Here is a 20,327-nt window from a genome sequence, read left to right as displayed (position 1 = left end):
GGAGCAGCCAGAAGACCCAGTGACGGTAGTGTAAGATCAGAGAGGGGCTGAGCTGGGACCAGGTACACAGATCCCCCAGCCATTACAGTGGCTTAGACACTGTGACCTGTGGGAAGTGGGCAGCCACTGGGCAGTGTCTGAGCCACAGGATCACTGGCCACTGTGCTGAGAACAGACTGGGGGCAGGGAATCCAGAGGGAAAGCTTTCATCATAGTCCAGGCCAGAGAGGAGGGGGAGCTTGGCCCATGGAGGGTGAGGTGGTGAAAAGTGGCCAGATTCTAGATATAGTTTGAGGACAGAGCCTTCAGGATTTGCTGGTGGACTCATTCATTCATTCGTTCATTCCTTCATTCAACAAATAGGTGCCAGGTTTTGGAGATGCAGACCTGAGTGAAGATGTGGCCCCTTCCTCTGTGGTGTTGAGAACCAAATAGGAACAGACAGACAGAGAATTGATAAGCTGCTCCCTGTGTGCAAGGTGTGGGCTGGGGGAGCACCTCTGGAACCATATCTCAGGGGGTCTCTCAGGCCCCTCCAGACTAAAGTGTCCCCCACTTTCCCAGTCCCTTCAGCTTTCCCGCCAACCCCAAGACTCCCCAACTCGTCCTTGCCAAGACACCCGCCAGCACTAACCAGCCTTCTGGCTCTCAGGGACCGCCTCTCTGCCCTCACGCTTCCTTATGCCCGGATTGGTCTCTGAACTAGACTGCTTCCAGGGGCCTGGAGCGTGTTCATTTTACTGAAAGGAAACTGAGTCACACAGAGCTCTCATTGAGCCAAAGTTAAGGTCTGTTTCCTAAGTCTAAAAATTAGGTTGGAAAAATCTGGTGCGAAAACCTTTAAATGGCAGATTCAAGGAGTGAAGGCTGGCTGGAGGTCCACAGAGGAAACTGACTTGCCGAGGTCCCATAGCTCACATGTGGAGAAACTGGCTTCCAACTGCTAGTTCTGTGACCTGTTTTCAGGCACCAATGGTGATGACGTAGACTCTCTTGCCAGTGAAAACAGCATTTCATAGCTGCAGCCTGAGCGCCTCGACTGAGACATCGGGACATTCCCTAGACTGTGAAAGGAGCCTGTGGAATCCCTTTCCTTGGAAAGCTTTGAAGACACGTCTTGCTGGATCATGGTTTTGGGTGCAGAACAGCGCTCAGGCCGTGTCCCCAGGGTCTGGCCCTCCCCCACTTCTTCTCCTGTCGCAGGCCAGAGCTCCCAGGCCAGCAAGCCTGTCTGGCAGATGGAGCCTCCTGAGTGTGGCCTCTTAATTGAGCCTTGGCAGTGGGGAAAGGTCAGCTGGGGGGCCAGCATGGCCTTGGCTGTGCTCTCTTTTTACAACCCAGGTAGGTGGCAGAGAGCCACCTCCCCCTGCCCATCAGCAGCTTCCTTGCTCAGCCACAGCCCTGCAGGCTCAACAAGGCCCAGCAGGACAGCACAGGCTGGTGGCTGTGCCCTTTGGCCCAGAGACGGAGCAAGGAAACGTTAGCTGCCACTCAAACCCTCTCCCCGACCCAATACCCTTGTCTATGGTTGAATCCTACACAGTGGTCAGGTCCAGCTGAAGGCTCACCCGACTGCCCAGCCTGAACTGACCCCTCATCCTTAGAACACACTGCATGTTGCCTGTCTGTAGCACACGCTGGAGCCATTGTGTGGGTACATCTCACCTCAGCTAGGTGGTGAGCTCTGAACACCGGGAACCCCTTCCATAATCTCATTTATGATAGAGAGGACATGGTGGCTCCTTATGGCTTTCCAGGATCTCAGACACGGCCTCAGCCTCTCGGAGGCGGGGCTGGGGAGCATAGCATCACCTGTCAACTCATCTGGTCAGAGCCATGCAGCTGGAAGTGTGGTTGGCCTGGGTTTTCTTTATCTGAGTTAAGGCCTCAGGCCTCCTCTCTGGGGACACTCGGTGTCTCAGCCCTGATGTCCCCCATTCCCCCTGCCGCTCAAGACAAGACATCTTGTACGGGCCTCCTCACTTATGGCAATAGTGGCACTGTGGGGGTTGCACAGGGGAAGGGCCAAGGCCAGGCACTTCCCGGCAGCCTCTAAGTATGTAGAAGGCCCCGCAGAAGATGGGAGCAGAGAGGCAGCTGTCAGGCTGCTGTGGGGCAGAGGTGTGTCAGGAGCTGGTGTGGATGAGGAGGGAGGCTCTGGGGGGGTCTCTCAAGCTGGACACCAGCTGGAGGCCTGTGGCCCGGTCACCTCTTATTCTCAGGTTACCAGTCCCCCAGCGAGGCCTCAGCTTCCTGTTGCTGCTGGGAGGTCCCTGGGATCCAAGGATGGCAGGAGGGCACAAGGACCCACTCAAGGTGGGCAGAGGGTGTAGGCAGGGACCGCTCAGACTGCCTTTTGTCCTCCTCCTCCCGCTGATGGCTGTTGGTGTCTCCGCAGGTCGGAATGAGCTGATCGCCCGCTACATCAAGCTCCGGACAGGGAAGACCCGCACCAGGAAGCAGGTGGGCCCTGGCAGATGGGCATGGGTCCCGGGGGCGGGTACCTGCCACCAGCCTGCTCCCGAGGTGGGCCAGACCTTTCGTAGCACCAAGCATGGGCTCTCGGTGGTGCCGGCTCAGTGGGTTATCTCTTCTGGTGCCACAGACAGTTCAGTTTCCCTGCTGCCATCACCTGGGAGGAACCCCCTCGCATTCCTGGGGAGTCAGCAGCCCCCTCCCCATTCTTCTCCAGGATGCCAGAGAACATAAAGCAAAGCAATGGCACTGTGCTTTTGTTTATTGCCAAACTCTGGATTAGCCAGGACTGAGGGCCCATCATTGACTGGCCCATCCATCCATCCATCCATCCATCCATCCATCCATCCATCCAGTCAGTCAGTCAGCCAGTCAGCCAGTCATTCCACAGTGTGGATTGAGGACTGGGGGCACTGAGGGTAAGGGAGCCAGCGTGGGGGGCACAGGCCGTCTGGAAAGTTGGGACAGGAGCCCTCTGTTCCTACCATAGGTCTCCAGCCACATCCAGGTGCTGGCTCGTCGCAAAGCACGTGAGATCCAGGCCAAGCTAAAGGTAAGGCCGAGGGCAGCAGTGGAGGAAGGACCGAGGGCCCAGGGGGGGCTGCTTCCTGGAAGCTGGGACTGTTTCTCCAGCAGGAAAAGCCTTCCGTTTGGGTTTAGGGGCTGGTTGCTTGTGTGTGGATCCAGCATGCTTCTTGGTGTTGATGAGAGTGGTGTTTAAACTATAACCTCTCCTGTCCACGCAGCCGGGGACACTTGACCTTAGAGCCATGTGTGTGACTGCCAGCCGCCATAGAATCCTGGGGCCACGGGCCAGTCTCCTGCTGTGCTCCCTTCCCCTGCCGTGCCCTCCCCAGATCACAGCGGGTTTGCCCTCCAGACCCCGTTCGTTGAGCCGCTGGCTAGTGCCATCAGCTGCAGCCTGCCGGGTGGTCTGCTGTGGGGGTGGGTTGGACACCACTGCGAGAGCAGGTGGAATTCCTTCCCACGCCCTGCTCTCCGGGACTGGCAGTTCCTTCCTCTCCCTGGATGAGCCCCACCTTGGAGACCGCCTGACAGGTGATGCTCTGTGGAGGGCCAGCTGCTAACCGCATTCCCTTCTGGCCAGCCCTGCTCCCACAGGACGCAGGCCTCTCAGAGTCTGGAGCCAGAGGGCCCTTTTGGTGAATACTAGGAGGGAGCGGGCTCTGTATCCTGAAGCTGTTAACAGCAGAGCCTGCCCAGCTACCTGGTAGGAAGAGCTAACATTTGGGGACATTAGACTAACAGCAGCCATTTATAAACATTTTTTCTAAAGCTGTTTTCTAAAGGCAGCCCCTTTTGTGTTTTGCCCTCAAACAAAATATCACCCCAATATGTTCTCAAAGGAGCTACGCTGGTCAAATCTAGGTGGGTGAGAAACAGGCCAGAGGCCAGAGGCTAGAGATCCCCGCTCCTAGTCTCCTCTCGCGCCCATGGCTCTTGAACCTGAAAGTAACCCAGACCCCAATTGAAAAGCCCTGGATTGGATGACCTCAGAGGTCCTGTCTGGCCCCTGCAGTCTCATGGTCCCGGCACTGGAGGCTCCAAATGAGTGGGTGGGAACTCCCAGGAAGCCACAGCCCACTGCCTGCTGAGCTGTTCCTTGTGCCATCGGCCCAGCTGTCCCCTACCCACTTTGTCCCAGGACAGCTGGCTGGCCCTCAGCTGTTGATCCCTCCCTCTTAGGCTGGCACATGTACTTCGAGACACCCCGTGGGTGCTGGATCCCTGCTTCCTCTTCATTTCCCGTCTCTTTCTGCCTCTGACTCACTGGGACCCTGGGCGGCAACCAGAACAGAGAACAGACTTTGCAGTGTTCTGTTTAGAGTCATCAAGGGGAACTTTCAATTCTGTCGGGGCCCGACTGCCATGGCTCATACTTGCTTCAGTGAGTTGCACCGATCCTTGCCCACAGGCTCTAGCTTGGTGCCTAGGGACGGCCTGCAGTAGATCACTGGACAGACAGACATCAGGGGGATTTTCATGTATGTGTGTTTTCCTGCTGCGATTGGTTTGGTGATTTTGTCATTCTCCAAGGGGTCTCAGAGTGAGGTCAGGGAGAAATCCTCTAGGTCCTGGGTTTGGTGTGGCCTGGCTCTACCCTTGTACCCTGTGGGCTTGGCGAGTCACTGCCCCTTCTTGAGCTTCATTAAGTCTCCCCATCTGTAAATGACAGGGCTAAGCGAGGTGGTATCTGAGGTCCTCTCCAGCTCCTAAATTCATGGACTCCCTGGCTCTCTAGCCACGCACTGATGTCACTCCCTATAATGGCCTTCCCACTTCCCCTGATTCCTGTTCCACCCGCTCATTTCCTGAGCCCCAGTGGCTTGTTTAGATCAGCTGTCCGGGGAGGGACGCAAGTTGCTTGCACTGAGCACACCGTGCTCTCCGGCCTCATGACGTAGCTGTAACCGCAGACTTTGCGGGCTTTCTGGGGTACCTCCTGCTGCATCCCTCATGGCCTCCTGGATGGGGAGAGCCTGGACTGGCTGTCCTGGGTGGGTTTGGCTTTTCCCTCTGAATAGTTCAAGGGTCCTTGGGAAGAGGCACAGCTTCTGCTGACTAGCTCCCTCTGGTTATCAGACCACCTCTGAGACCAACACCCAAGTGCGGCCCCACGTGGACAGTGGGTTGGGCCTGACCCCACTGCTCTCTATGTTGGACACCCGTGCTATCCAATCCCAACATACCCCATCCCTGGTTTGCTCTGCTTCCCCGGGCTTGCAGAGGCCCAGAGGTGAGCTGATGTCCAACCTGGACCGAACGCGCAGGGCCGGCCATCACCGCCATCAGCACCCCAAATTCTGTGCACCTCAATTTCTTCATCTTGAAATGGGGATGCTACTGATCCTGCCAGCCTCACATTGGAGGGGGAATCTGACAAATAATTGTGTATCATCTGCCACAAGCCAGGTGCCACACCAGCTACCCGTGGTGTGGAGTTGAGCAAGCACTAAAAGGTCTCTGTTCTCAGCTGGTGGTCGCCAGAGGGGTCGGGGGTAGGGGGACGGGCAGAAAAAGGTGAGGGGAAATAAGAAGTATAAGCTTCCAGTTATAAAGTGAATTAGCCACAAGGATGGAGGGTACAGCACAGGGCATGTAGTCGATGTCAGCCGGCCTGGGACAGGTGGGTACTAAACAGGTGTGGGGATCACATCGTAAGGTGTAGAAATGCTGAGTCACCATGGTGTACCCCGAAACTAGTATACTGTTGTATGCCAACCGTACTGCAATAAAAAGAATTTTTTAAATCTCAAACATTAAGTAAGTAAGTAAATACATAAACAAAAGGTCCCTGTTGTCAAGGTATCCCCGTGGTTAGTACTTTGAAAGACGTGGTCTGGCAGATGGTCTCCAAAGTCCCTTTAGGCTCTAATAAAACAGGCAGGGCAAGTGTTATGCCTCTTTGACAGATGAGAAAACTGATCCAAGAAACCGTGTGACTTGCTCACTGTCACCAAACAAAACAATATCATTGCAGGGACATAAGCCTGGTCCCCTGGGGCCCAGTCCAGGGCTCCGGCCGCTGGCCGTGGGACAGCTTCCCTGAGCACAAGCCCGCCCCGCCTCACCTCAGCCTGCCAGCGAGACCAGTCTGAGGTCGTCCCTTCCGCTGTCTCCCCCCAGGATCAGGCAGCTAAGGACAAGGCCCTGCACAGCATGGCTGCCATGTCGTCCGCACAGATCATCTCCGCCACAGCCTTCCACAGTAAAATGGCCCTCGCCCGGGGCCCTGGCTGCCCAGCAGTCTCAGGGGTAAGTGGGGCAGCCTGGAGCCAGAGGCCACACCAGCCCGCCCCTTCTCACTCCTCCCCCGCCTGCCGGGCTGGCAGCACTGGCCAGACCACATTTCTCTCCCTCATCCTCTCAGGCCAGGAGAGCCAGGGGGAAGGAGGGACCAAGGACCAAGGGGCCATGCTGGGTCACGGCTCAGCTGGTATTGGAACCACCTTCCTGGGGGCCTTGGCAGGGACACAGCAGACCTTTCACAAGGGACAAAGCTGCCCCCAGTAGCCGACTACCCGTGAAGCTCCACACAGTTGGCCCAATTTACAGATGGGAAAGCTGAAGTCCCAGGGCCGGGGGCTGAAGCCAGGGCTTTGGTGCAGCACCACGCATGTCCCTGAGTGTCTCCCACTCGGCCTCATCCCCACTCCTCCCTCGGGCACTCAGCACTGCCCTCTTTCCAGTGGGAGGGCTGCCATTCGGAGCAAACTTCTGTGTCTCGTCTTAGCCATGGCCAGGGTAGTCACACTTTCAGAATGGTCCAGAAAGCTCCTCCTTTCCAGGGCTCTGTCCTCACAGGGTTTTCTTGGCTGTAGGGACTAAACGGGTCGTCAAGATGTACCTGCAGTGCTGCCCTAGGGGCAGTGACAGGCTCTGTGCTCGGTGAGCCTCTTCTCTAGCATGTTTTTCAAAGTGTTCCAGAGAACACTGGGCTACAGGATGCTAAGCAAATACGACAAATCGATTCTGTGCATACGTAAGTTGGGGGCACTTAGAACTCAATAGGTTTCCTGACTCTAGGACTGCTCAGCCTGACGTGGTGCTGCTGTGCTCCGCGTCTCTGCGGGAGGGGTATGAGATGCTGTGGCTACCAGACCTGGGTGTTTCTCCCATGGGGAGCCTTAGCGACAGACTAGAGTTCCTTGAAACACACTTTGGGACGCTGCTGTACCTCCGTACTAGACAGCAGCATTAAGCCTCTCCCCCAGCCACTGGGCCAGGCTCCAGCCTCGCCCGCCAGCCTCGCCCACTGCACTGTCCCCGTGCCCCAGGCCTGCATGCACATGGGCTGTGCTGATGCTGCACTTTTTGCCTCCTCAGTTTTGGCAAGGAGCTTTGCCGGGCCAAGCCGGAACGTCCCACGAGTGAGTATGGCCTGCTACCAGTTTGCTCCCCGGACTGAATTTGAGCCCATAAACATGCCGTTGAGCTCGGCCCCCAGGACAGCCTCGAGCTTGGGGATCAGGTTCTCGTGTTCTCGGGCAGCAGCTCAGTCTGCAGTGTGGACACCCTGGGGTGGCATTTGCCGAAATGCCAGTGTGTCCAGCGTGTAGCAGGGCCAGAGCTTTGGAACCCAAGGGAAGGGGGCTAGGAACCAGCCTCTGGGTGTCCTGGGAGGGAGGGCCGAGGGAGGGGTGGATTTTCCCTACAGACGTGTTGCTTCTGTGGGTCAGTCAGGGAACCTGAGGGAGTTGGCAGGAAAGGAGTGGGAGGCCAAAGCCCACCAAGGCCATCGGTGGCCAGACCGCTAGGGCCTGCCGCACAGAGAGCAATGGACACTGCTTGAGGCTCTGGGGCTGCACCCTGCCCAAGGCTCACACTTCCTCTCTCTTGTCTCCTACAGTGTGAAACCTTTCTCTCAACAAACCTACACTGTTCAGCCTTCGCTGCCTCTGCCAGGTGGGTCGTCAGTGCACGGCTCCCTCGCATGTCGCACCCCTGCAGCCCCTGTCTCCGGTCCCAGGCCCCTGACAGCCAGACACCTCCTGCCCCTCTTAGATGCCACCTTGGCATGTGCTGAGACCGTGCATCCGTCTCCTGGCTCCACCCCATTCCCTGCCCAGCAGGCGCACCTTTCCATGTGCAAGGCCCTTCCTGCCCCTCAGATTGCCTGCCACCTCCCCCCCAGCCTGGGCTCAGGCTTGCAGGGGTGCACACAGTTCAGAGGCAGCGCCTGTGCTCAGGGCACCTGCTCCACCTGCCACCCCTGTGTGCAGCATATACCTTAGCTCCTGAGAAGGCTTCCCTCTTGGTGACCCTGTAATCCTCTCCTTCAAACTTTCCAGCCTGGAAAGGGAACCCTCCTTACAAGAGGGAACCCTCCTGGGAAGAGGCCTGGAGCATGAGTAAGGCAGGTGAAAGTCCAGCCACCTGGGCCAGCACAGGAGCTCCCCTCCTTGCACTGCCAGGTGACCGGCTCTGTCCTTGGCTCTTACTCAATGAGGGCCCCTCACCACCTTCCATTGCATGGCGACACAGGATCCTGCTTTTCACCACCTTTCCTGGCTTGGGGCATGACCCCTGCCTTCATCTGGCCTGGCTCTTCCTGCCCTGGGAGCAGCCCTGCCACCCGCCTCAGTTCCTGATTACTGCTTTCTCCCAGCCCCACGCAGAGCCCCTCCTGTCGATCCTCACCTCACTGGCCTCCCTGTCTTTGCTCAGGCCCCTCGATCTTGCCTGGATCACAGACAAGAGGCAGCAGCCTCTTAACCGGCTCCCCATCTCCAGTCTCTCTTCTTCACCCTGTAACCCACCTACTCACCCATCTCACCACGTTGCTTCTAGGCTTACAACCCTCTAAGGGATCCCTGGTGCCTTCAGGATACAACCTAAACTCTGTGGTAGGACCTCACCTTTCTCCTCTCTCCCTTCCGTCCGTCCCTCCCTCCATCCTCGCCTGTCCTGCATCTGGGCTGTGGCTCAGGCTTCCCTGGTCTCTCAGGTTTCTCTGCCTTGGCCCTGCCCAGGTGTGGCCCCATGCTGCTGGCACCTGGGTGCTCTGTGCACCTCACTCTTCATTGTCATTTGGGCGGATGGGGCAGCGTGTGTGACCGATTTGTCTGTCTTCCATGCACCCGATGCTGTCTGGCACTCAGTAAGCAGTGTTTGACTGACTGACTGAATGAATGAATGAATGAATGAATGAATGAATGAGTGAATGATGACTCAGCTGATGCGTTAAGCACCGGCTCACGTGTCCTGCACGGCCCTCTGACTACTGTCTGCCGTCTCCTTACTCTGAGTCGCCTGAGTTTCTTCCTCAGCACATGGGGCCTCCGTGCACCGGCGGCGTCATCTGCAGTCCAGCCTCCCTGCTCTCTCCCATGTCATCTGTCACCAAAGCCTGGGGTTTTGCTCCCTTCATATCCCTCCTGTGTCCCATCCTCATCGCTGCTGTAGTTCAGGTCCTGCAGGGAGCATGCTGGCCTGCCTCACCCCTGCCCAGTCCTTCCTCAAAATGGCACAGACCTTTCGGAAACGCACATCGGAGCATTAAGCTGCTCTGCGTCAAGTCCTCAGTCACTCCCGAACTCTCGGGCTCAAGTTCATCGTGCTTGCGTGGCGCCCGCGGCCCATCGCTTCAGCCTGTTTCCTGCCACTGGCACACACCTGCCCTTCTCTCTGTTCTACCGCAGACTTGAGCTTCCAAACTCAGGGAGCCCCTCACAGCCCCTGGACCTTTACCTCTGCCACATCGTCTGCTCAGAATGTCTTTTCCCTGGCTGCACCTGCTGCCTCCTACTTCATAATTTCTTTCCAGCATCACCTTCTTCGGAAAAACCTTTCCTGGCCGCTCCCGAGTTAGACTAGAAATTCCTCTTTGGTGCTGAGTGCATACCTTGTCAATTTTTACCCCATTCATTTCTTCGTTTATTAACAAACCTGAATCAAGTGCCTGTTCTGGGCCAGGCACTGTTCTAGGTGCTGGAGAGACAGCAATGAACCAAACAGGAAACTTCCTCTTCTCGCAGGGCTTGCATCATTGTAATTCATGATTTGTCTGGTCATCTCCCCCACCGGACCAGAAGCTCCTGGAGGGGGAGAACCTAGCAGTTGGTGCCTGCTCTAGAAGCCCTCAGCTCGGCAGGATCTGGCCCCCCATCCAGCATGCAGTTGCCCTTGAGTGTAGCTCTGGGGGGCGCCGAGGGGACTGAGTTGTCCCAGGCTAAGTAAGCCCTCCCTGCCAGGGCTGCTCCTGGACACATCAGCCAGTGCTTTGCACTCCCCTCCACCAACCCTGTTGGGACCCCTTTAGGGGAGAGAGGAGAGCCCGTAGCCAGCATGGTGTGTCACTGGTGGGCCTGGGGTCCTCAGGGGGTGTTGGCAGGGAGGTTGTGTGTGAACAAGCTCCCATGTGCCTCCCACTGCATGCAGGGTTTGAGTCTCCTGCGGGACCCGCCCCATCACCCTCAGCACCCCCGGCACCCCCGTGGCAGGGCCTCAGCGTGGCCAGCTCCAAGCTCTGGATGTTGGAGTTCTCTGCCTTCCTGGAGCAGCAGCAAGATCCCGATACGGTAGGTCCCAGCTCCCCTCTGGCCGGCTCTCATGCCCTTTCCTCATTCCTGGATGCTCCAGCTCCCTCACCTTGGGAAGCTCTTTTCCCACTTGCTTCTGGCTTTCTCGCCCTGCCCTTCTGCCCCGCTCATTCCTTTCCAGCCTCCCCCTTGACCCTCCCGCCCCTTTTCCTTTCCTCCCTCAAGCTGCCTGTCCTTGCCTCCTTCACCTTCCCTCTCTCCCTGTGTAGCTATCGCTCCCCTCCCAAAGCCTCCCCACGGTTTCCTTGCCTCGCCCCTGTTCTCTCAGGGCCTCTCCTTTTCCTACTCCCTCCCTGACCTCTATTCTTCCCTCCATGTTTTCTTTCTACCCAACCCAGCCACCTCTTAGTCCAGTCTTCCCAGCCCCACCCAGGCTGTTCCGGCCTTCCCCCTGAGCATCCTGTGTCGGACGCACATCCTGGGAGCCGAGCGGAGCAGAACCCTGCCCCCACCCGTCCCCGTCCGTGTCCTGTGTCCTGGGTCAGCAGCATGACCTGCAAAAGTCAGAGTAGCACTTGGGCATTTGGAGGAAGCTGGGCCAACGGGACTGCATGGACCATTTCACTCTGACATTTCCAAATTGGCTTTTTAGCTGAGAAACCCATTAATGCAACAAGCTCTTCCTCAGAAGCCCAGTGTGTACAACGAAGGAAGTATATTTAGTTTGGTTGTAGCAACAGAGGCAATCAGCCCCCGTCTCCAGGGGTGGAGCACAGTTTGAAAACACGGTATATAGGTCAGTGGTCTTACCTCACAGATGAGATACAGAGGCCCAAAGGTAGAGTGACTTGCCTAAGGATATTTAGTGACAGAGGCAGGACTAAGAATAATACAAGCAACTACAATTTGTTGAGCACCTACTGGGTGCCAGGAACTGTATCAGGTGCTTTATAAACCATTACCTTTGCTTTACAGTCAATCCTTGTACTGTCTCCATTTTACCAGTGGGGAAACTGAGGCCCAGAGAGGTGAAGGTGCCTTGCTCCAGGTCACGTGGCTAGGACCTGAGCGCTGGCCTGCTGCCCCCACCTGCCCCTCAGACCAGCTGTTCTCTCCACAGTACAACAAGCACCTGTTTGTGCACATCGGCCAGTCAAGCCCGAGCTACAGTGACCCCTACCTCGAAGCTGTGGACATCCGCCAGATCTATGACAAGTTCCCAGAGAAAAAGGGTGGACTCAAGGAGCTCTTTGAACGGGGACCTTCCAATGCCTTTTTTCTCGTGAAGTTCTGGGTAAGCCTTCAATAGACTCTGCCTTCCTACCGTACCCCTAGTCTGTCGATGCAAGAGGGGAGAAAAGAGGACGAAGAGGCATAGGTGCCCTTGCCATGGCGGAGACCTGGGGAGGGCAGGCCCATTGACAAGGGGAGGAGCAAGCATCAGAGGCCGCCCACTGGGGGAGCTGAGACCCAGCGGGGCCAGAAAGCTGGGCTGGTCTGAGGCCCTTTTCTGATCAGGGTAATGACAGCCACGCCTGGGCGGGAGTTCAGCCTTAGGAAGGTGTAGTACTGGAAGCAGACATGCAGGCGACACGGGTAGGTGAAGAGCGGCGTGGATCCCCCCGAGTGTTTGAATGGCAAGGCCTGAATTGGTTTCAGGGCCTCAGGCACGGCAGTTGGTCCATTTTAAAAGCTCATCTGCAAGTCAGGGCTTGGAGAAGTGAACCTGTAGAGTTAGGAAAGGTCATCCCAAAAGAAAGAGCTGCCCAGCTTTTCAAACAGCCCAGCCGGTAGATTTGGTCTCACCTCATCCCTGGCCAGGTGCTATGTGAGTAGAGCCCCTCCTTTCAGAACCTCTCCTCTAAGACCAGGACGCATAATTAATACCTGCTCTGGAGCTTCCCTTCCAGGGGGCCCAGTACACACCGAAAAGGGCTGCAGGGAAGAGAGTCAGACACGTGCAACGTAACCCGGCAGCAGGAAGTGCAGGAAATCCTCTGGCTGGTGGTGGATCCTTGAATATGTCCGCGCATTGACAGGCCTGGGTGGCCCCGCCCACGTGCCTCTCCCTGGCACCCTTGGCACCTTGCAGCTCTGTTAACACCCAAGAGGCTGCATGCGCTGAGAGTCTTACCCTTCACATGGTTCCAAACCACTGAGTATCTGAAAGCTGTACTTTTCCTAGAAGTAAACGTATTCACACAAAATTTTATGTGTGATTGCAGGTGGCGTACCGGCCCCTGGCTGGGAATCGCTAGCCTCTGTAGCTCTTACCCACAGCCACACTTGTGGGGCTGGCTCTCTCCAGAAGAGGCAAGTGCTGGAACTGAGACCCAAGGCCCCTGAGCTGTAAGGTGCTTGTTTTGCACTGTGCAAGGCTTATTCTGTGAGCAGGGGGAAGTGGGACCTGGGCCTTTCGGATGAGCAAGTTCTCTTCGGCAGAGATGGGGAGAGGCTGTGACAGCCTGGCGGGGACGCCCTACGGAAGTGGGCTCTAGAGGGGAAAGTCCTGGGTACAGGAGTGTGAGCGGGAATAACGGAACATAAAACTGCAAAGGCCAGTTTGATCCTGGAAAGCGCTGCTCATACAAACGTCGGTGTTGATCTATGCTGGGTGAAAAATTGGTCATCGTTTCTTTTATTTGGCCTTATTTTTAAATCAGTGCAGGTTCATAGTTATGTTCCTCATTAATACCATGAGGCTCATAATGAAAGCATCAGGTTCTTGGCCGCTGCCTCATGCTTGTACTGCTGTCTGTACCTTGATGACGTAACTAAGACGTTCGTTCTCATGGTAGAAAAAAATTAACTCTGTTATGCCACTTGTCCCCTCATCATCCCAATAATAGCATACCTAATAAGTCACATAATTTATTCAGAGCAATAAAAGTTTATATATATATATTTTAAATATTTATATTTTTGACAATGTATGTTGACCACCAAAGAGCCAAGAAGTGTGTTGTGATTACATTTCATTTCTTGTGCAGCTTTTTGTTTTTTCCTACAAAAAATGAATGGCCTTCTCAGTTACACATTTTTAAATAAACCTATTATTAAAATGTTATAGATTGCTCCATTGTAACTACCATATAAAATTAAAAAAATTTTCCCCCCAGATATTCAAACCTATCAGATAATTTGTCGATTCCCCCATTCTCCTGGAGACCTTTCTCCTGATGTCTCTGTTCTGCTCCAGTTTAAACTGCTTGTCCTCCAGGACTTTTGTCACCCTGAGACCTCCTTTATTGAAGCTCTTCTTCATTGACTCTACAGTTTCCTAGATCTTGTATTTCTCTCTGTTTTGGTGTCCCCCGTCATTTTGCTGGAACACATTGTCTAGTATCCTCCTCAGACAAGATAACATGGTAGATAAATATTCTGTCTTTGTTTGAAATGTCATATTTTTTGTACTTGATTGATAATTTGGGTATAGAATCTAGATCATAAATCATTTTCACTAGAAATGATTTTCAAGAATCATTTTTTAATGCATTGCTCTATTGTCTTCTAACAGGGGTAGTCTAGTAGCATTTTAATTCTCTACCCTTTCTTATGTAGCTTGTATTGGTGGGTTTGTTTGTTTTTTGTCTCTAGAAGTTTTGCATTTTCTCTCTATCCCTGATGTTCTTAAATTTCACATTGATGAGCTTTGGGGTATGTGTTACTGACTTCTATTTTTGAGCTGGGCACTTAGTAGGCATTTTTAATAGTGAGATCAGAATCTGTTAATTTGGGGAAATTTACTTGTATTATTTCTTTCCCTTTTTAAAATCTTTTCCAGGATCCCCTATTTGTCTGATGTTGGATCTCCTGGACTTTTATATTCTATGACTTTTACCATTTCTTCATTTTCCAACTCATTTTATTGGAGATTTCCTTAACTTTATCTTGTAATTCTTCTGAATTCATTAAAAGTATATCTGAGTGCATATTACACAAAACTCAAAGTAACAATGGCATAAATTGGTTTTCTTTCATGTAAAGTAAGTCTGGAGGTAGACTGTCCAGGGCTGGTCTGACAGCTCCATGAAATACCAGGGACCTGACTCCTGTCTGACTATCTGCCATCCTAAGTGCATGGCCTCCGTCCTCAAGGTCATGGCTGTTGGAGTTCCAGCTACCATAATCACATTCCAGGCAGCAGGAAGGAGGAAGCCTACTTAGTTCCTCTTCAGGGGCCATCCTAGAAGTCCCACACAATACTTGGTGGTACGTTGCACCGAGCTACAAAGGAGCCAGGGAAATAGACTCCTTTCGTTGAATAAATTGCCATTCTGAATAAAATCAGGGTTCTGTTAATATAGAAAAAGATGGATGAGTCTTTCAGTTGCTGGTGTGTAATGATTCAGTTGATGGCATTTTTTTCTTTTTAAAAATTTTTTAATTGGGGAATATTGGGAAACAGTGTGTTTTTCCAGGATCCGTCAATTGTTGTCCTTCAATCTAGTTAGTTGTGGAGGGTGCAGCTCAGCTTCAAGTCTGGTCGCTGTTTTCAATCTTAGTCGCAGGGGGCACAGCCCACCATCCCATGTGAGAATTGAACCGGCCACCTTGTTGTTAAGAGCTCGCGCTCTATCCAACTGAGCCATCCAGCCACCCCTCCGGAAGCTGAGCGGCAGCTCATTGTCTTCAATCTACTTCTGAGGGTACAGCTCACTGGTCCATGTGGGAATTGAACTGGCAACCCTGTTGTTAAAAGCTCAGGCTCTAACCAACTGGGCCATCCGGCTGCCCCATTTTTTCTTTCTTAGTGGCTCATACAATCACGGTGCATTGTACAGTTAACGGCAAATTAGATTAATGGGATATGGTAGCATTCTCTGTCACACCTTTTGTCCAATATTGGATTTTGATGATTTTTTTTTTTTTAATTTTTAAGAGCTCCTTTTATTCTTTGATTACGTCCTGATCTTGTTCAATGCATACAATTTTTATCTTTCTGGGACTATGAGGTAAAGGTTATTTTTTAAGTTTTCTTCTGCTCCCTTCTTTGTCTTTGTTTCCCTTTACTCTTTTTTTTTTTTTTTTTTCCTGTCTGTTTTGGACTATGTCTTTCAAGTTGGAGGGTTTTCTCAAATATCTATAATCCTTGGCCATATTTTACGGCCCATATTTTTTAAAAACAGCTTTGTTGTCATACAATTCATTTACCAAACATTTCACCCACTTAAAGTGTAGAATTCAATGTTTTTTTAATATAGTCACAGAGTTGTGCAGCCAGTCAATTTTAGAACATCTTCACCACCTTATAGGTAAACCTGTACCCCAACCCCCACTCCCTCAGCCTTAGGCAACCATTAATCTACTTTCTATCGCTATAGCTTTGCCTTTTGGGGACATGTCAATAAATGGAATCACATGTGGTGTTTTGTGACTGGCTTAATTCATTTAGCATGATATTTTCAAGGTTCAGCCAGACTGCAGTAGGTACCAGCACTTGGTTCCTGTTTAAGGCTGAATACTATTCCATTGTGAGGACACACCACGTTTTAGTTCTCTGTTCATCAGTTGATGGACACTTGGATTGCTTCCACTTTTTGGTTATTATGAGTAACGTTGCTGTGAACATTCCTGTACAAGTTTTTGTGTGGACATATGTTTCCAGTGCTTTTGGGTATATACTTAGGTGTGGACTTGCTGGGACATACGGTACCTCTGTGCGTACCTTTTTGAAGAACTGCCAGACTGTCGTCCAAAGTGGCTGCACCCTTTTACATTCCCACCTGCAGCACGAGAGGGTTCCAGTTTCTCCACATCCTCCCCAGCACTCGACATTCTCTGTGATTATTGTATTCTTATATCTTCTTTGGAGAAGTGTCTGTTCAGCAACTTTGCCTATTTTTAAATTGGGTTATTTGACTTTTTAAATTGGGTTGTTTGATTTATGAGTTCTTTAGAGTTTATAGACACAAGCCCCTTATCAGATGTATGATGTGAAGATATCATCTCCCATTCTATGATAGTGTCCTTTGAAGCACAAAATTGTTCATTTTGATGAAGTCCAGTTTATTCTTTTGTTGTTTGTGCCATTTCTCCACGTTTAATAGTGACGGGAGCTCTGTGTATGAGGCAGGATTCGTCACCTGGTGGGCTTCTCTTGAAGGTGATTGGGGTTGGGGAACCAGCTCTTTTATTGGGGAAACCAATAAATGTCAGTATGTTGACTAGACTTTTCTTTTTCCCCCTGAGGTGGTTCAGTTTCTCCAGAGAAGACTCCGTTCATCCCCTGCCCCCTGGAATGGCTATACTTGATCAGTAGAATTCTAGGAGTGGGGCAAAGGAGAGAGCTAGGGGGTCCCACCATCCTCATGTAGGTTTCACTTAATTGTCCTGTTTTCATCCCTGTCTCTTCCCATCTTCTCAGCCTGCTGTTTAGTTTCTGCAGATGCTTGCCCTTTGTCCTCTTCTGAGGGGCAGCGAGGTCAGCCTGGAGGCACGCCCACCCTGTGTCAGTCTTTCAGCCAGTTCCTGTGTCATATCCTGTGCGTCCCCTGGCCCATTGTCCTGGTCCCTCTAGTCCCAAGCCGCTTAGGGCTTCTCTCAAGTACATCAGCTCACTTCTTATCTGTTACCCCTCTCAAGGCACATTTGGATTGTAATTTCCTCTGCTTCCTTTCCCCGACAGAATCCATTCTAGTTCTGACCAGACTTCAGTCTTCCCGAACCTGAACTCTCTGGTCATTTGGTCTCTTCTCCATCTTCTTCGCCTTTGTGGTGGGCAGCACGTTTTTAAAAGTTCTTTGCTATCATTCCAGTTGGTTCTCTGGAAGGGGAAAATGAACTTGAATGGTCAGTCTCCCATGTTATCCAGATGGCCAGGAAAATGGGTTTTCACCTGAGTGCCACCTGCAGTGGACTGGTAGTCATGGTTTGGAATGCTGGGTTGAGAGAAGAATCTAGAGGGAGAAAGCTGGATTGACTGGTAGTGTCTGTCTTGGCTGTAGCAGGGGATGATAGTGGCACATTTACTGCATATTTGCTGTCCCTTCTCTTTAAGTAATGAGGAATCATTGAAGTTTTTTTGAACAGGGCATGACATGGCCAGAGCTGTGCTTAGTTGGAGAAATCAGCCACCCAGACTGGAAGGAAGTAGAAGGCTGCTATGATACAGGCCAAGTGAGAGACAGCAGCCTTCTGCAGGACCGCAGCCAGAAAGGGCTTCAACAGTCTCCCTTCCCTTTTTCCTCTCCCTACTCTCCCTTGCAGCCCTGGCCCTGGGAATTGGAACCAGGAGTCAATTAACATTGTTACTGTCCAGCCAGCAGTGGCAGCTCCACTTCCTGCTGTGTGCATGGGGAGGCTCCTGGCCTTGACTTTGGGGAAGCCGACACCCTCTCTTGAGTCCTCCTTCCCCTCCCCTCAAACCTGTCCAGGTTTAGCCTTGAGTTGGAAAAAGGAGCTTGGGTGCGGTGATTTGTGGCTTTTTCCCGGCACTGGCTCAGCTACCCTGAGGGTGTAATTTCGGGTCAGAAGGGAGGACTTCTTGGCAGGAGGCATTTATGGGAACATGACCCTGGAGTGGGGTCCTTTTCACTGGCTCCTGCCTTTTAGCTGGATAATATTCTGTATTCTTCCAGTCACCATACAGATGTGGACCATTTTAGGCCCCTAGTTTCACAAATGGGGGGCAACTGAGGCATGGGGTAAGGAAGGGCCTGGCTTGTGAGTAAGGTGAGCCGCTTTTCCATGGTTGTTCCTGTTACATACATGCAGTGAGGAGCGTCAGGGCGGTTGGTGAAAGAGTAATTACATCAGGCGCTGCTCTCACCACGTTACATGTATTAGCATGTTTTATCCTTCCCACACTCCCAGCCTCATTCCATGGAGGGGCAACAGGCACAGAGGGGTAAAATGACGTGCAGGGGTCACCGAGTTCATAGTGGCAGAGCCAGGGTTCAGACGTCTGGCGGCAGCATGTGAGCTGGAAACATTATACTACTGTCTACCTTGCAAAGCATGTGGGGTTCCCTCCAGGCAGGATCCTGGTGCTCCCCCTGCTCCTGTTGGAGAAGGCTCTGGATGGCCTGGAAAAGGATCCCCAGTCCCCTGAGGAACGGCAGACGTGGTGGCATGGGGAGAGCAGACTTAACTCGATGCTGTCAGTATGGAGTTGGGCGGTTGGGCTTCTTGGATTTTCTAGAGCCCAGACTTCTCTTCCACACAATGGAAGAGATTGCCCCCCATTTGTGAATCCCCCATTTCTCTTCCTGTCGTCCAACCTTGCCCGTGGCTCATGTGCTCTGTCATTCTGACTCTGTGGGTAGGTTGGAGGTGGAGACTGATGGGAGAGGAGAAGGGGCGGAATAGTGGGGGCCGAGGAAACACGATCGGGCAGGTTCCAGGTACGGCCTTTGTGCGCTGGCCGTGGGCTCTGCACACCACCTGTGCCGTGTGGCCCCAATGTCTTCCAGGGGCTCATGTTCTGAGTGCAGAATCCAGAGTGGATCTCAGGGCCCTGGGGCAGAAACCCCAGGGGTGTAGGAGTGTGGCCGACGGGCTACCAGCCAGGCCCTCCCAGTGTATCCAGGAAGCACAAGGTGGGCAGCGGGGGCCCGGCTGGGACGTGGAAGCCCCAGTTCCAGAGCTCTGTCCTGAGCCAATCTCGGCTTCCCGGACCTCTTCCTCCATCTGAAAACTAAGCAGTTGTTCTCGCGGGCTTGCAACAGGCTGTGTCTCGGAGGCACTGATGTGCGTGGGGTCAGCTGGCAGTGCAGGGAGGCTGTGTGCCCGCTCCACCTGAGCTGGGCCCTCTCTGCAGGGCAGAGGCTTGGACAGGAGGCCAGGAAATCAGAGATGGGCATGTCTGCGGCCAGGGCACCTTGGCGGGCATCTCGTCTCCTGCCTAGGTTGGGCAGAGGCGTCAGGGAAGTAAACTCTGTGATGTGGGGAAAGAAATGCTCCTGTGTGCTCACCATGAGACTTCTGGTCACACACGGGTCCTCACAGGCAGCTTGGCCACTCCCTCCCCGGCCATCCGCTGGTGTGAGACTGGCCACACGCAGTGAGGAAGGCGAAGAAACAGTGCCGCCCGAGCCGAAGCCTTCCTCGCTTCTGCCTGGCCATTTTCTGGGCGTGCTGGGATTTAATCACAGCCCCCTTGGAGTGGGAGGAGGACTTTGATGTCCCCAATCCAGCTGCCCGGTCCCCCCTCACTGCAATTACTGTCCTTATTGGTGGGATTGCAGTGGTACCTCATAGGCTCGTGGACTCCAGGACAAATTGTTCCCAGCTGGAAGCGGCATCTGGGTGCAGGAGAGGTTGAGTTGTGAGGCTGTGCTCCGTCTGATTTGTACAGTGGGGCTGCAGCAGGACTGAGAAGCTGAGACCCCTTCTCTCCTCACCCAGAACATGAGACCAGCAGAGGCCACCTCTGTCCTTGGGGGTGGGGGGAGAGGGCACCCTTGGACACTGATGGCCATTAATGCATCTGCCAATTTAAAATGCTGGGCAGAGCTGAGCTGAGGCCATGGAGGGAGGAGAGTGCTCCAGCCTGCACCCCCTCCCAGCCTGCCCCCCCAACTTGCCCCCCTTCCCAACTTGCCCCCCCTCCCAGCCTGCCACCCCCTCCCAGGCTCCTCCCCCCCAGCCTGGACTCCCCTCCCATCCCAGCTTGCCCTCCCTCCAGCTTGCCCTCCCTCCCAGCCTGCCCCCCTTCCTGCCCCCCTCCTGCCCTCTCTTCCCAGCCTGCCCCCCCAGCCTGCCCTCCCCCCCCAGCCTGCCTCCCCTCCCAGCCTGCCCTCCCCTCCCAGCCTGCCCCCCCCAGCCTGCCCCACCCCAGCCTGCCCCACCCCAGCCTGCCCTCCCATCCCAGCTTGCTGTCCCCTTTTGGGCCTGACATTTCTCCCA

The 20,327-nt window shown here is 53.6% G+C and overlaps 1 protein-coding gene across 1 annotated transcript in view; it reads left to right on the top strand.

Moving 5' to 3' along the window:
* LOC148759138 (transcriptional enhancer factor TEF-3-like) overlaps positions 1–20,327 on the top strand; it is a 33,725-nt gene that overhangs the window by 10,257 nt on the left and 3,141 nt on the right. Inside the window, 7 exon segments of the mRNA XM_088802092.1 lie at positions 2,399–2,463; positions 2,966–3,028; positions 6,124–6,252; positions 7,324–7,367; positions 7,847–7,902; positions 10,378–10,517; positions 11,599–11,772. Coding sequence (XP_088658218.1) covers positions 2,399–2,463; positions 2,966–3,028; positions 6,124–6,252; positions 7,324–7,367; positions 7,847–7,902; positions 10,378–10,517; positions 11,599–11,772 — 671 coding nt within the window.

This window comes from Rhinolophus sinicus, chromosome 1, assembly GCF_057876585.1.
Source record: "Rhinolophus sinicus isolate RSI-liver-muscle chromosome 1, RSI-T2T, whole genome shotgun sequence".
Lineage (NCBI taxonomy): Eukaryota > Metazoa > Chordata > Mammalia > Chiroptera > Rhinolophidae > Rhinolophus > Rhinolophus sinicus.
This window is presented reverse-complemented; position numbering and strand designations above follow the sequence as displayed.